The sequence below is a fragment of the Hippocampus zosterae genome, chromosome 11, assembly GCF_025434085.1.
Source record: "Hippocampus zosterae strain Florida chromosome 11, ASM2543408v3, whole genome shotgun sequence".
In the NCBI taxonomy this organism is placed as follows: Eukaryota; Metazoa; Chordata; class Actinopteri; order Syngnathiformes; family Syngnathidae; genus Hippocampus; species Hippocampus zosterae.
This window is the reverse complement of record NC_067461.1, coordinates 10,805,795-10,820,692: the sequence shown is the minus strand read 5'-3', so window position 1 is coordinate 10,820,692 and position 14,898 is coordinate 10,805,795. Positions and strand designations below refer to the sequence as shown.

General features: G+C 42.0%; 1 protein-coding gene across 2 annotated transcripts; it reads left to right on the top strand.

The window, feature by feature from the left end:
- Positions 1 to 522: 522 nt before the first annotated feature.
- zmp:0000000760 (collagen alpha-1(XXI) chain) lies at positions 523 to 13,677 on the top strand. 2 transcript variants are annotated; one of them, XM_052081220.1, is made up of 27 exons: positions 523 to 787; positions 1,331 to 1,444; positions 1,889 to 2,012; positions 3,440 to 3,833; positions 3,928 to 4,002; positions 4,078 to 4,173; positions 4,246 to 4,299; positions 7,182 to 7,235; positions 7,323 to 7,376; positions 7,471 to 7,524; positions 7,613 to 7,666; positions 7,895 to 7,948; positions 8,043 to 8,096; positions 9,155 to 9,208; positions 9,325 to 9,369; positions 9,452 to 9,505; positions 9,693 to 9,746; positions 9,826 to 9,879; positions 9,996 to 10,067; positions 10,175 to 10,210; positions 10,794 to 10,838; positions 10,916 to 10,948; positions 11,018 to 11,164; positions 11,556 to 11,732; positions 12,583 to 12,673; positions 12,958 to 13,035; positions 13,157 to 13,677. In XM_052081220.1, the coding sequence occupies exons 2-27, from the start codon at positions 1,366 to 1,368 to the stop codon at positions 13,372 to 13,374; spliced, it is 2,304 nt and encodes a 767-aa protein (XP_051937180.1). In that variant the 5' UTR covers positions 523 to 787; positions 1,331 to 1,365; the 3' UTR covers positions 13,375 to 13,677. The 2 variants fall into 2 exon arrangements, with proteins under 2 accessions (XP_051937180.1, XP_051937181.1); XM_052081221.1 differs by lacking the exon at positions 523 to 787 and adding an exon at positions 830 to 937.
- Positions 13,678 to 14,898: the final 1,221 nt, after the last annotated feature.

Genomic DNA, 14,898 nt, shown 5'->3' with positions numbered 1-14,898 from the left:
TGGTTAACACTCATTCACTGCCACGCACGGCTGAAGATGTCAAATTTGAATTGAACCGGGAAGGTTGGCAATGACTGAGTGAAAAAATCCAAAGCAGAATGGAACGATTGGCCTCAATCTAACCACGAGAAGGCCAAAAGTGTATTTTTTCCAAACAAACCAAAGGGGCCTAAATATTTGCATTTTCTTTTCATAATTTTTGGGTTCATATTGCGCAGTGTGTGACCGACTGAGTGGCTTGAAGGCTGAAGTTGTGGTCTCCTCCAGGTGGAATGTTTGCAGAGCATCTTGTGTTTAGCTGTGACATACTACATCTTTTTCCCAGCAAGCCTGTGCGGATGCTGACAAATTGGACCCAGTGAACTCGCAACTAAGTTTGTATCTATGGCGGCAAAGGATTAAATAAAACCAAACGACCGTGTGAGTTTTGAAAAGAAGACAAGACGACATCTTAAAATCATCTATAGGAGTTGCGCTGATCTTTTCTATCGGATCAATTGTATAGATTCCAGATTGGTATCGAGCTGCGCGAGAGTGCATGCGCTTGTTTGCTTCTAGCGACTGGATGTCTGGCCTATGAGAGACGAAGGATCCCGTCGGTACCAAAGGTGGAGCGGAGCGCAGGGGTCACGCTGGTCTGAGCCCCACAGCTTCCACTTTGAATGGTCCTCCTGTTGAGCTCAAAGTGTGGCCCACGATGGCACTTTAGAGCGGGACATCAGTACACAGCCTGACCTAGAATAGATCCATCCGCACAAGTCCCAGACATCTTCACTTGGAGGAATATGTAAGTGATTATCTGAATTGATCTTTGAATTGCTTTTACAGGTACATGCAAGTACACCTACGCAGATGAATGAAATCCAACGCAAGAGCTGTATTTTAGTCAACCCTTACAAAGATGAGAAAAATCATTTTAATTGATACTGTCAAATTGGTACGTAACAATGTGTTTCTTATTGTGTTGGGCGTTTGCAGTCGTGAGGAGCCGCAGTTTACCATACTGGGAGCTGAAGTAATATTTTATCTCTCTTTCGGATTGCTAATAAAGGTCACCAAAATCTGAGGCATATTTCAGTATGATGCAGAGTAGTTTTAGAACCGCCATGATAAACATTCTCTGGCACCGCCAATCAAAGCTCACCTGATTATGATGATGATGATGTTTATTATTATTATGGCATTATTTTGGGGGGTCTGACTAAATTGTGGGCTGGTGAATGTGTATCAATCTGTGTATATCATTCTTTGGCTGATTCTTTGTGTGAAAAAACTGAATTTTCTGTCTGATCTATTCATTTATAACATTTCTTCCATGATTGCTCCTTAGGCACTTATAGCCGTTTGACTTTTCCAAATCTGAAAATGGCAGCCTACGAAGCCATGCTGGTATTTGCGTCACTAGTTATCATCTTAGGATGCACACAAGGCCAGACGTTACCAAGTAAGTTTTTATTTTGTTTTCTTTGACTAGTAAATGTTTACAACTGCATACATAAAAACAAGCATTCTGGAATTTACCCTTCAAGCCTATAACGCTGCCCTACCAAATAATGCCCACAAGATGACAGCATCTGTCTTTTTATTATCCATTTTGTTGCCGAGCGATTGTAACTTAATTGTCATGCTTTTGCTCACAAGTCAGAAGATCAAATAGCAGACTACCCCAAAAGAAAACAAAATATAATTTCTCACACAACTTAACCACCTTTCACAAAGACTTAATTAGAAGTGTGCTGACAAAAGAGGAGATGTATGAATGTGACACAGAGCAAATGTGTTCTTATCTGATAACTAGTTGGCATCGCCTACTACGTGACCTCCTTTCTTGATGCAAATCTTCACTTGGGGCTCATCTGATGAAGTGTGTCTGTGTGTGTGTTGTGAGGTTTCGATCTCCTGGAAGAGTTCCGTGTGTCCGAGTTGAGAGGAGTGAAGAGAGTAGAAGGCTCGGAACCAGAGGTGGTGGCTTACCGCGTGAACCCCACCATCCATCTGCAGAAGACCATGAGGTACGCTTGATTATGCAGGTAGAATCATGCAACATGTACTACACCATAGGTGTCAAACTCAGGTCCTGGAGGGCCGCCATCTGCATGTTTTCCAAGTCTCCCAGTTGCAACACACCTGATTCAAATGAACAGGTTTCAATGTCAGGCTTAGGCAGAGTTTGCTGATGATCTGATCATTTGAATCAGGTGTGTTGCAACAGGGAGACTTGGAAAACATGCAGGACAGCGGCCCCACAGTACCTGAGTTTGACACCTATGTACTACGCTATGTGGCTTGGGTACATTATCATTAGTTGTAAAATGGCTTCTCAGTGGAACCTTTAACCTTCAAAGGTACTCCTTTTGTATCATCGACACATGACTTTGACAGCTTGAGAACGTACTTGCGTACTGTCTTGGGACAGATGAAAACTGTTATCTTTATGTCCAATGATTAGCTCCACGGGGATGGCTGACGGATTAGAGTCTGTTGTTCGAAATGATTTGGACATCTACACAGGAGACCGATTGGAGAGCTTCCTTGTTAGATGGTCCAGGGATGTCTGGAGTTTGTCGAATTTACTCAGTTTCATTTCATCAAGTGGGGTGTACTACAGTGGGCGGCTTATGATGTTATCCGGTTAAAGGGTGCATGAAAGAGTTCATAAAATCATCTGGATCCCGATAATTTTTTTTGTGTGTACAAAAAACATCTACGAAAGTACATCCACTTAAATAATGTATCTGGATCCAAATGATGACATTTTTTATGCACCCAATCAAATCAAATTGAGTAAATTCAACTAAAACTTTATTTTGGGAAGGATGTTTACTATGGGGCGGCCCGGTAGTCCAGTGGTTAGCACGTCGGCTTCACAGTGCAGAGGTACCGGGTTCGATTCCAGCTCCGGCCTCCCTGTGTGGAGTTTGCATGTTCTCCCCGGGCCTGCGTGGGTTTTCTCCGGGTGCTCCGGTTTCCTCTCACGTTCCAAAAATATGCGTGGCAGGCTGATTGAAACACTCTAAATTGTCCCAAGGTGTGAGTGTGAGCGTGGATGGTTGTTCGTCTCTGTGTGCCCTGTGATTGGCTGGCAACCGATTCAGAGTGTCCCCCGCTTACTGCCCGAAGACAGCTGGGATAGGCTCCAGCACCCCCGCGACCCTAGTGAGGATCAAGCGGTTCGGAAGATGAATGAATGAATGTTTACTATGAAGGCTTTCCAAGAGATGACTATAAACAAGGTTTTAACCTCAAGGGGTTAACCCAGTGTGCCTTCAGAAGCTTTGCTTTCATGCCACATGATGCCACATGCCACAAGCCACATGAGAGGACGAAAAAGTGATAAAGGCTTGCACAAGACACAATTTAACAACGTTGAATATCATCAATTCTCAAGGTCGAGAAGGAGGCACTATTCAATTATACGATGCCGGCTCTCCCTCCACAGAGACGTGTATCCAGATGGTCTTCCTTCTGACTACTCCGTCATTGCAACCTTTAAGTTGACAAAGGGCATGGTTAAGAAATCGTGGAACCTGTGGCAGGTTAGCGCACCGGACGGTCAAGAGCAAGTGGGCCTGCGTTTCCAGGGCGATGCCCTCTCGCTGGATTTCTTCTACATTAGCCCAAGTGGTAACCAGATGCTGAGAACATTCCACGGTGTGGGGAAACTGTTTGATGGCGAGTGGCACAAGTTGGCGCTGAGTGTGAAGGGCAGCAATGTGAAGCTGCTGATAGATTGCGAGGAGGTCAGCGTGGAGTCCATTGACGAGCCAATGCCGGTCATCCGGCAGGGGTACACCTCCATTGTCAAGCGGGCTGCGAGGGACCGCTCTTTCTCAGTATGTCTGCAGCACGACTGTCCTTTTTAAAAAAAATACTTTCACGGGATCTCTGGCTTTACAATGAAAGTCTCCATATCCTAACTCACGCCAGGTGGACCTCCAGCAGATGGACGTGTCCTGCGACCCAGAGAAGGCCTATTCCGAAGGCTGCTGCGAGCTTTCCGAGGTAGTGAGTCCACAACCATTTTGCAGCTCATACTCTACTGGACCGTTTAACAACAGCGTTCTCTCACTGCCGCAGTGTGGCGGCTATGCAGAGATCGGACTGACAGCCGGAAGAGCATCTTGCAAATGCATGCATGGACAGCCAGGGATTCAGGGACGTCCAGGCCCACAGGTGATTTAACATATGAAACGTGTGAGCCCGAGTGAGCTGAAGCAAGTTGACCTTTTATTCATTCTTATGCAGGGCCACAGAGGTCTTCCCGGGAAAGACGGCGATCGAGGAAGACAAGGAAACTGGGTAAATGACTGCAGATCTGCTGCATACTAAAGAATTAAACTCGTGGCTGTACGATACGATAAAAATCAGCCGGGAGATGAGATATACAGTAAAACTGGGGAAAATAACACGGTTGGATAGAAACAGACCTAGAACCAGAAGCACTATGGGATAATAAATGCTGGGGCTCCTCTCATGGGTAAAACACTTGCCTGCCCTGTAATAGATTTTGGCGGAAGTCAAGATAAAATCGGACATGATCAGATGTGGTGATGAATTTCTTCTCTCTGAGGTGTACAGAAACCAACTGGCAGGTGATCACGGGATTTCTGAGGTTTTTACCATTGGAGGTTCTAAATGGAGTAAACTCAAGTGTGTCGGAGGAAATTGCATGAAAAGTTCAGAATTTAATTGTCATGAAAATATCACGCCGCTTGATTGTCGTGATTTGATTGGACGGTATTTCCTCAAAGCCACCTATAGTCTATGGAACACTTCATCAGGGAGGCGTCAGGAATGCATCCGTTGGCTCCTCTTGTATCTGTCGTCTTGTCTGTTCATTCAATTATGACCCACGCTTAGTCACCGAAGGTGTGGTTGGGAAAACGGAGAGCTTGGCCTATTAGCTCCAATCTCTTTTCATCACTACAGTCCAATACCGTTGATCCGAGTGCTATCCTGCTGTGTTTTAAAAGGTTCTGGGTGGATGTGGATAAGTTGACTCCGTGATGAAATATAACGCGGCATACTGTTCTCACAGTATGTTGACCGTGTTTGTGGAGTAGACGCTTGTTCTTAAGTATGTCATCAGAGTAGTTTATTCATGGCAAAGCTGACAAATGGGACACTCAATGGTTCTTAGTCTGACTCAATTTCCTGTTAAATTCTCATGAGAACACACCAAGCCCAGACATGGAAGGCAGTTGGCCAAGCCCCCCTAGAGTTAGCGACTCTAGGGGGGCATGACACCATGTCTGCGTTATTGGAGTGTGAAGTTTGGCACATTGCGCTTACTTTTGCTCAAGGGGAACTGCGCATATTTAAATTCCTGACTCGTTGATGTTGAACATCCTCTGTAAAATTGGAGCAGACCTCCGAAAATGTCTTTTTAAAAAAAATTTATTAGAAGGGTTACATTTGGATCCGCGCTTCAGCTAAAATCGAAGAGTATCTTTGAATAGAATGGAAAAGAACAAACAAGTCCAGTTGTATTTGAGTCAACTTGTATGACGATAAATAAGATAAGATAAGATAAGATAAGATATCCTTTATTTGTCCCACACTGGGGAAATTTACAGCCTCCAGCAGCAAGAATGTATGTAGAAAGAAGAAAGGACATTAGGAAGGAACTTGCCACTTGAATACATTTTTAAGGAAATCCCCGACCCCGCCTGGGCAAATTTACAGTACGCAGGCCTACAGTAGAAGATTCCAGAGCCATTCGTGCCACATTCTCTCATCAGTCTTCAGCTGGACGTCGTTTGAGAGTAAACATCTGTCTTTTGTAACGCCTTGAATCACAGAGGCCCAGCGTGTTTATCTCTTTCCCTTCTTGCATCTTGAGGAGGCGCTTTCCTGGCACATATTTACGAACTATTATGGGTGGTCTTTTTTTTAATTTTTTATTTAAGCTAGCTTGAGCTTGCCAGCGTAGACATGCCGTGAAGTTCACGGTCTTGCCTTTTGCCATACCGTCGGCCATCTTTGAGGTTATCCGATTATAAAATAATGAGATGTTTAAATAAACAGATAACATGGCGAAGTTCTGCTTTTGTTTGTTGATCCAGGGCAACACTTTTCCTTCTGCTTTTGAGGTGGTTAGCATCTGTCTAAACAAGAGCGCTCCATTTAGTTGCATTTATGATTGGTGTGTGTATATACAGAGTGCAGTGGAATATTCTGGTGTACATTTTCCACTAATGGAACTAACATGACAGTGACCGAAATGTAGCTTTCGACAAAGGTTTACTCCTCACTCTCTTGCCCAAAGGAGCTGGATAACATCATCATACAAAGTCTATTTACATTAGCATTGACAAAACTTGATCAACAATGACTCAAAAGTAAGGCGAATGTACATATTTACCAAAATATTTACCATATTCAACTACTTAAACAATATCATGTTGCGTCTTGTGTGAGCAACACACGGCTGAGCTAATGTACTGTACAGATATACATAAGCGGTTGTTGCGGCGACCATTAAAAGGATGCATGTTTTTTCAGCAGTGCTATAATGATCAGCTTTGTAGTTTTTTTATTATACTATAAACAAAACAAAAAAACATGAAGGCACCGAAAGGCCCAAGATCTTTCATTATGCTCAGCATTGTTTTATTTCTCCTATTATGTACTGTATTTTTGCATTCCAAAATGTGAAAAGTCAATTCAACAAAAAAGCTTGTGATGGATTAATACATAGCACTGAATGCAAATGATTCTTTTTACCTTTCGCAAATCTTGATTTGGGTACAGATAGATCTTCTACATAACAATCAGAAAGAATATCACGTATCTCATGCCATTAATAATGTTATTAGATGCACTTTTGAAATTAATTTAATTTTGGGAACAAAATGTCATGCTGTGTTGTATTTATTTATTTTTTTAATTTTGATGAGAAGAATAAATTGCTTGAGCTTCACGGGTCCTTTTCCCATCTCCAGGAATAGTTAAAGTTGAAATTGGGTTCCCGTCCGTGTGTTAAAATGTAAGAAATGTTATCATGTGAATATATAAAATACACAAACAAGCAAAAAGAAAAACAAAGGCTTATTGAGACTTTATTCAGTCTGTCATTTAACTGCATCAAGCAAAAGTTGCGCAATCTGAATCTTTCATCTTTGTACAACTCATTACCTTTAATGGCTATAATTATTATTCACTGCCACCTTGTTTTGCAGGGCATCAGGGGAAACACAGGAGACTATGGCAATGTGGGTGAGCCAGGCCCTAAGGTAAGTTCTGTCTTCACACTCTTATCAAGTTACGCTTCCGTTTGACTCTTCAGGCTGGTTAATGATAGTTCACATGCATGTTTTCAGGGCGAGATGGGAAGCAAAGGCGAGAAAGGAATGAGAGGACTCTGGGGCCCTGCGGTAAAGCAGTTGTATTTCAAACCATCTATTCCACTAACACAATACTTATACTTATAAAATGTCACAATTAACATATAATATGTTGTTTTTGTAGGGAGAGCGAGGTGTGAAAGGGCTGAAGGGTTTAAAGGGGGCAACGGGTTTCAAGGTGAATTTAAGCAGTCGAAGAATGACTGTCATTGCAGATTTTTCATTGACTTTTAATTCATTTGATGACACTTGGACTGTCATTAAAGGGTGTCCGCGGACCCTCTGGAGACATTGGAGATACTGGCAGGCATGGAAATGATGTAAGTTAACCCTCGCCTAATTTGCAAGTTACGTGATTCCTCCTTGGACACTTACATGCTCCTGTACTGATCATAAAATAATCAGAAAGATCACATTGTTACCCCAAATATGAATCCAAAATAGCCAAGCAAATAACAGTTCCGACCCTCCCCCAGAATTCGCCATTCCAGGTCCCAACCCTAATTTTGGCGACCCCTACTATAGTGTTTTTTTTTTTGTCCCTGAAGGGTGCGAAAGGTGAAAGAGGATATGAAGGGATTGCTGGGTTTGAAGGAGTAAAGGTATGAATCTGTTCTATTTATTTATTTATTGCATTTAAAAAAAAAGATATATTGATAATTTGTGATCCTTTTTTTTAAAAATGTATATTTGTAGGGCAATAAAGGACGCACCGGCTCAGATGGGAACTCCGGGCCGCGAGGAGCGCAGGTGGGTTCCTCATCCATAAGTGGTTTAGCGTAGTGTTAAGATGTGGCTCAAATACTACAAACAAAAAAGGTCCCTTCAAAATGTTACTTGTTTTTGTTTTCATCTACCTGAATATATTTAACAAATTGCTAGACTTATTCAAATGAAATAAAGTTGGGTTTTACTTTAACAAGCGAAGGGATACGTTGCTGACATGTGCACAAATCATAGCAATAACCAGTTGGCCAACACTGTAGTTTTTCTTATCATGTTATAATATCGATATAAAAGTATTTCTTAGTCTCGTTTTTATTGAAAAATGCTACACACGTGCAGAATGTCTGATACATTGCCTCATTTCTTTGGAATCGTATGTCTAAATTAAGTGTGAACAAGAATATAAAAAGAAAAGTATTCATAGTAGCTCAGATATATAGCACTTGAAAAACAACCGGAATGAGTGTGTGCATGTCTGTGATCGGATGAAAAAGAGTGAGAGAGGGGTTACAATGACTATTTACCCCAAAAGATGCCCATTTTCCATTTGACGATTACTTATGACCATAAGATAAGGCTAAAGTTGGCCTAACAACAGCCAAATAAAAACCAAAAACATGTGCAACTAAATGCAATTTGTTGTCAGAAGTGATCTGAAATGTCCACATTTTGGTAAATACAGAAAAGCGATGCAGTTATGATAAAGCTGTTGTTTTTCTTCTGAAATGTAAACATGGATTGTACACTCAATCAGTTCTGCCTGACGTTCTGACCGCTCCATGTCCCCAAATAGAGCGACCAGACCGTATTCTGACATTCCTATTTGGTGGCTCTTTGAATAACTGAACAACCATCAAAAACTGGTAAATTGGTGTCAAATGTCTAACTTCACATTGCCAAACTAGCGGAACTATACGAGTCGTAAGTGGGTATCGCAACAACCAGTAAATGGGTGCTTTACCAACGCTATTATTTATGAGTTAAGTACAAGTCCCCCCGACCAACACCCCCAACACCAAAGAAGAAACAACAACAATGTGCTGCAACTAGTTTAATTTTGTTTCCTGTTAAATGTTTGACAGGGTATTGTCGGTGATCCGGGAGAGAGGGGGGCTGCTGGACAGAAGGGCAAGCCCGTATGTACACCACACAATCATTGTCAAATATATATACATGTCCCATGACCCTCATGAGGATAAGCGGATTACAAAATGGTTGGATCGATGCATGTCAAAATGCCATTTTGTCTTAGGGGGTCCCGGGACCTCGTGGGAAAGATGGCACCATCGGACAAAAGGTAACACCATCCTTACAAACATCATTTGCGCTACAAAAATCATCATCGTTATCAATAATAAATCCGAGTAACATTTCCTCAGGGCATTGTTGGAGATCCCGGAATACCGGGTCGAGATGGAGATCCTGGTATAGAGGTACTGTACATGCTACTCCTTCATGAAGGGGAATGACAAACCGTAAATATTATAAGAAATGATAATACTTATGCTGTCTTAAAGAAACAATAGTGCAAGAATCAATCTAATTTTTTTTGCGCTTTGTATTTACAGTCCATTACCATGGGATTCCTTGAAATTGAAATCATTGTTATTCTTTTCCCAGGCCTATCAAGGACCACAAGGTCACCATGGAAATCTCGGACAAGTTGGCTCAAAGGTATCACTGAAGTTGTCGAGAACGGTCAATATACTGCGTTGACTGCGATCGGTTCATTTGGTTTGTTTGTCTTTCACAGGGGGAGAAAGGAAGACAGGGAGAAGCGGGAGAAATGGGCCCTCAAGGTCGAACTGTAAGTTGTACCTACTGAAGAAAATCTTCTTGTGTTATTCACCACTTTCAAGGGAAATAATCGACACAGAATGACGCAGTTCCTGATGTAGTTTAAATAAATGTTTTATTCTGGAGGGTCCAAGAGGTTACAAAGGCTCTGCAGGGAAACCAGGAAGACCGGGATTTATTGGTCCACCAGGACCTAATGTAAGTTTAAAACTCAAACTTTTAACTCAAAATGCGCATATATATATATATAATATAATATACTTTTTTTTCCCTAAATGTCATTAAATTATGTCATGACTTCACAGGGACATGTTGGAGAGGCCGGTAAACAAGGACGCAAGGTATTGTTGTCACTATACCACAGGGGAATATGAAAGAGGGCTGAATTCTGAATGTTGAAATAAACAAATCAAATGTTTCATTTGAAAAGAGAGAGGAGGTAGAATCTAGACTCAATGGTCTCAACATTCGTTGCGCCAGCACAGTCTAGGAAACCGGAGTACCCGGAGAAAACCCTCTAGGCCCGGGGAGAACATGCAAAACTCCACACAGGGAGGCCGCAGCTGGAATTGAACCCGGTGCCTTTGCACTGTGAGGTCAATGCGCGAACCACTGGACCACCGGGCTGCCAAATCAATACACCTGTTTGTAAAAGCACATTTTTACTAGAGCCCGTGTAGTGCTGCTCTTTTATTGTGCAAGTGTACCTAATGTAGTGGCTGGTGAAGGTCGGGGAGCTTTGACTGAATGAATGGAGCTGATGGACCAAGAGCATTGTATGGACAGCGGCTGTTAAAAACAGCAGCAAGTAACTAGTGATGACATCTTAAAATATTACATCGTAAAACAGTGCACCCGAAAAATTAATCTCACACTCATCTTTTCTCACAACATCAAATATTTCCCCCCCACTTCCTTAAACAGGGTGACACAGGAATCCCGGGAATTCAAGGAGTCAAAGGCGAACAGGTAAATCTCCCTTCTTATTTTGACCATCCCCACCCTCATCACGTCTGCTCTCAAAACACATTTTTGGTCTTTTGAAGGCAGAAAAAGGTGTCAAAGGACCAAAAGGAAGGGTGAGTTAACGTCGCTACCTGCCACATTTTCATTGTCGGATCTCATATCTGCGGTTCATGCCCATGTAGGTTGGAGACAGAGGGCAGCCAGGTCCTCAGGGAGGACGAGGCAAGCGGGGCCCGGCGGGCATGACTGGACGCTCGGGTCCCGTGGGAATTAAAGGCGTGCGAGGTGAAGCAGGGCCAGATGGCTTTCAGGGTCCCCCGGGTCCCCCTGTAAGTAAAATACAACTGCATGATTTTTTTTCTATCTTGTATTTGTCATACAATGGAGTAACAGCAATGTACTTGAGCTAATTTGCAAGATATGGTCACAGTGGTCGGCTAACCGACATCATCGAGTTGTTGGAACGTTAAAATTATTGAGGTCAATAACAGTTTGTCAACATTTTCTCATTCAACTTTCATCCGGGCACGAGGTCTCATCCATCAGTGTGTCCATAAATCCATAATGAGCAGAGGGAAATCTCATTGGCCTCATTTCTGACTGGGCTTTCCTCTGAAATGCTGCCATCACTTCAGCATGGTCTCTGCTGGAATATTCATCCGGCATGTTCCACAGTAGGGCGACTTCCAGTGATGGATGTGCTGCTGATTCCTTATACAGGGTCCAACGCTGCCGGCTCAACACGTGATTGAGGTTTGTCAGAAAGTAGTGCTGGAGCAGATGTCTGCCTTCGCCAACTCAGTCAAGAGGACGTGTGCAGCGGTGTGTCCTCTCTACGGGGACGTTCCCATGGGCGCCCCCGGTCCACCTGGACAGACAGGCCCACCTGGACCTGCTGTAAGTTGGAACACTTTTCAAATCTTGAGCTGCAACGCTCTACCAGGGCTACTCTCCATACATTCACTTCTGCTGTGCACATTGCAAATGTCTGGAGTAAGTCATCTGCGGCGTTTGGCAGAAAAACTAACAACGAAAGCATTCCCACATCGACATGAGGACAAATAGAATCGCATCGTGGTCTCCTGGTATGCGTTGAATGTTTTTTGGAGAATTTCAACTACCATCAAATCCTTTCCATATTGTTATGGCGCACAGCGGTAATCCATCACATCTTCTATCACAAGGAAGATGTGATACAAGATGTGAAATTGAAAATAAAATATTGGTTGCAAAAAAAATAAATAAATTAATTGTCATATTGAAGGAAAAAAGGCTGAGTTTTAAAAACACTGTCTTATTCAGTGAGTGAATGTTAAAATTCCCCTACAAATGTAAATGCAACAGTCTGCTTCCAACAGACTGAAAAAACACCAAAGATTTCAGCGTATGAATTTTTTTCTCAGGACCAGAAAGAAGCATTTACATAAGCTTTGTCTTTTACGAATATTTTTTTTCAAGCGGATATTCAGTATGACCCAAATTATTATCCATACTATTCTAAGTACCTGTACCTGTATATTAAAACAAAAAAATAGTGGGGGACAGCTAAGTTGTCAAGTACCAGAATGAGACATGTGACTGTTACATATATTTCTCAGTACAATATACATATGCAAAACAGGCAAGTTCAGCTTTTATGTGAGTGGAACCATCCAGGAGGAATGGAAGAACCAAATAATTCAAGGTTGACACAGAATTGATGTATTAAAGATGAATGTTATATTTTTCCTTTTTATGATGTTGTCAGGGTGATCCTGGAAGAAACGGCGATCCTGGAGAAGTTGGCCTGCCAGGATTTTATGGTGAAGCTGGAGATTCAGGCCAGCAGGGAGTGCCAGGTGTGGAAAAACAAAGCAGACAGAATGCACTCACGGCGTTGGACAGATTCCTAAAGTCACAACATGTGCCGCTAGTAATACAAGTGCCTCAGGCTTTAGCTAAAATCAGATGGCTTAATAAGAACACTCCCACCCACCCCACATTACACCCAGGACAATGATATCGAAGAATATGTCTCAGTCCCACATGCTTTTTAATCAGTGGATCATTTCCAGGCAATGTCATTCTTCTGGTCAGTCTGTTGTGTTCTGAGAAATGCGTATTTGTTTGCATGGATGGGCAGGTGACAGAGGAGAGCCAGGTGATAAAGGAGCCAAGGGTCATGGCTTACCTGGCTACACTGGAGACCCGGGAAAAATTGGTAAAAAAAAATTCACAATGTTGCTTGAAATGAATGCTTGTGTTTAAATATACAGTATGTACCCGGATACTATATACCCGTAAAAGTAAACATTGAAAATGTATTTTCCCGTCAATCACAGGTCAGACCGGACGTCCCGGGCGGGTGTTTAACGGACAGCCAGGGAAGCCGGGCGAGCGGGGACATTCAGGTCTGCGTGGTGTCAGGGGCCATGCAGGTCTCAGAGGGCCCCCGGGTGTCTGCCTCACTTCTGGGTGTGCTCTTCTCACTTCGACAAGTCCAGCGCCTCAAGTTGCTCCTCAGGCTGCACCCCCGCGAAGGTTCTGGAACCGCCAGTAATAGAAAAGAGCCCAGGTGGAGTTGAATATTGAAAGGACCAAAAAGTGTTGGATTCATCATCATGTTAATATGTTTTCAGTCATATAAATAGAATTTTTAATGTAAATATTCTTTGTTACTGAGGCTGATTTTTTTTTGACCATATGAACAAATAAACACCCGAAAAACACCAAAATGGAATGCTCGTTAACATGTAAAAATGGAAACTTTATTTGATTTTATTTAAAAGATTTCACAATCTGACTTTTTAAACATTTTCTTTTCTTTATAATAAAAAACAAAGAAAAAATGGTTTGACTCTTACGATCAGACTGATATTTATTTACCATGTGATGCAAATCCTGGTTCTAATATACAGCAATCAATATTGTTGCAACAGTATGTCCGTACATCATATATAAAATTTGTATAATAATTTTATTTCAAACCACTGTCATATTCAAAAACCCCCAAAAAACTTCAAACATTTTTGTCAGATTTATTCTTAGCTAGTACATTCCTTAAGCTTATTCTTAAAGATTTCATTTTTCAGAAAGCCACTACACAGAAAATTTGTGCTACATGAATCTTGCCTCTGACCCTGAGAACACCGTAGTTTTTAAAATGGGAAAGTAAACATGCAGACGGACCACCTGTGCTACAGCTGTCCAAACATTTTCTGTAGTAAACTCTTGCATCAATTTCCAACATCACCAGAACAATTTCACCAGAAGCAAGCTAATACTAGTAATTAATAATTGATGGAACAATCCTTGTTTCAGTGCAACAATTCATTCAAAAACGGAAATCAACACCAATGCCAAAATAACACCAAGAAAGTGATTCAAAAAGAAATGAAAGTACATTTTGAAATCATCAAGAGCTTTGTTGTAATTGTAAATAAATGTATACATTTATTAAAGTCTTCATCCCCCCCCCACCGGGACGGAAGTACCATTAACTTCTCACTTTTTATTATTTTTTCCCACTCCCTGCGGCTGAACAACTTAACCTGCGAGAAATCTCACCCCAGAAACTTTGGAAGTTGTTACCTACCACATGTCATTTGATTTCACATTTTGTTTGACTTAACTGGCAACCGCGTGAGTTTAGCTGTCACCGTGTTAGTAGATAACATATATCGTCGTTAGAAGCTGCCGCAGTGATGACTGTCATGACACTAACAGAAAAAGTTCCCCGTGTGGAGAATGTTACAAACGGTTGGGCCTTCAACCATAAGACTGTTTCAATTCCTGCCCTGATTGTGTCCCAGTGCTGACTTTGTAGCCCATAAAAAATAAAACAAAAATTTTTATGTTTGATTGGAATGAAGCCCACATGTTCCTTTTGGGTTCAATTCGCAATGTTTATCTGAATGCTTTGCAATGGGCTTGCCCTTGGCAGCAGGACTTGCCTGCTTTGGGATTCTTTCAAAAAAAAACTGCTCCAATCACCTTAGAGCACACTATTTCTACATGAAATATGATTTGTTTTCCGACAGCTTATGGAGCAAAATATTCAAGGGGGACCCCGCTGAGACTTCTG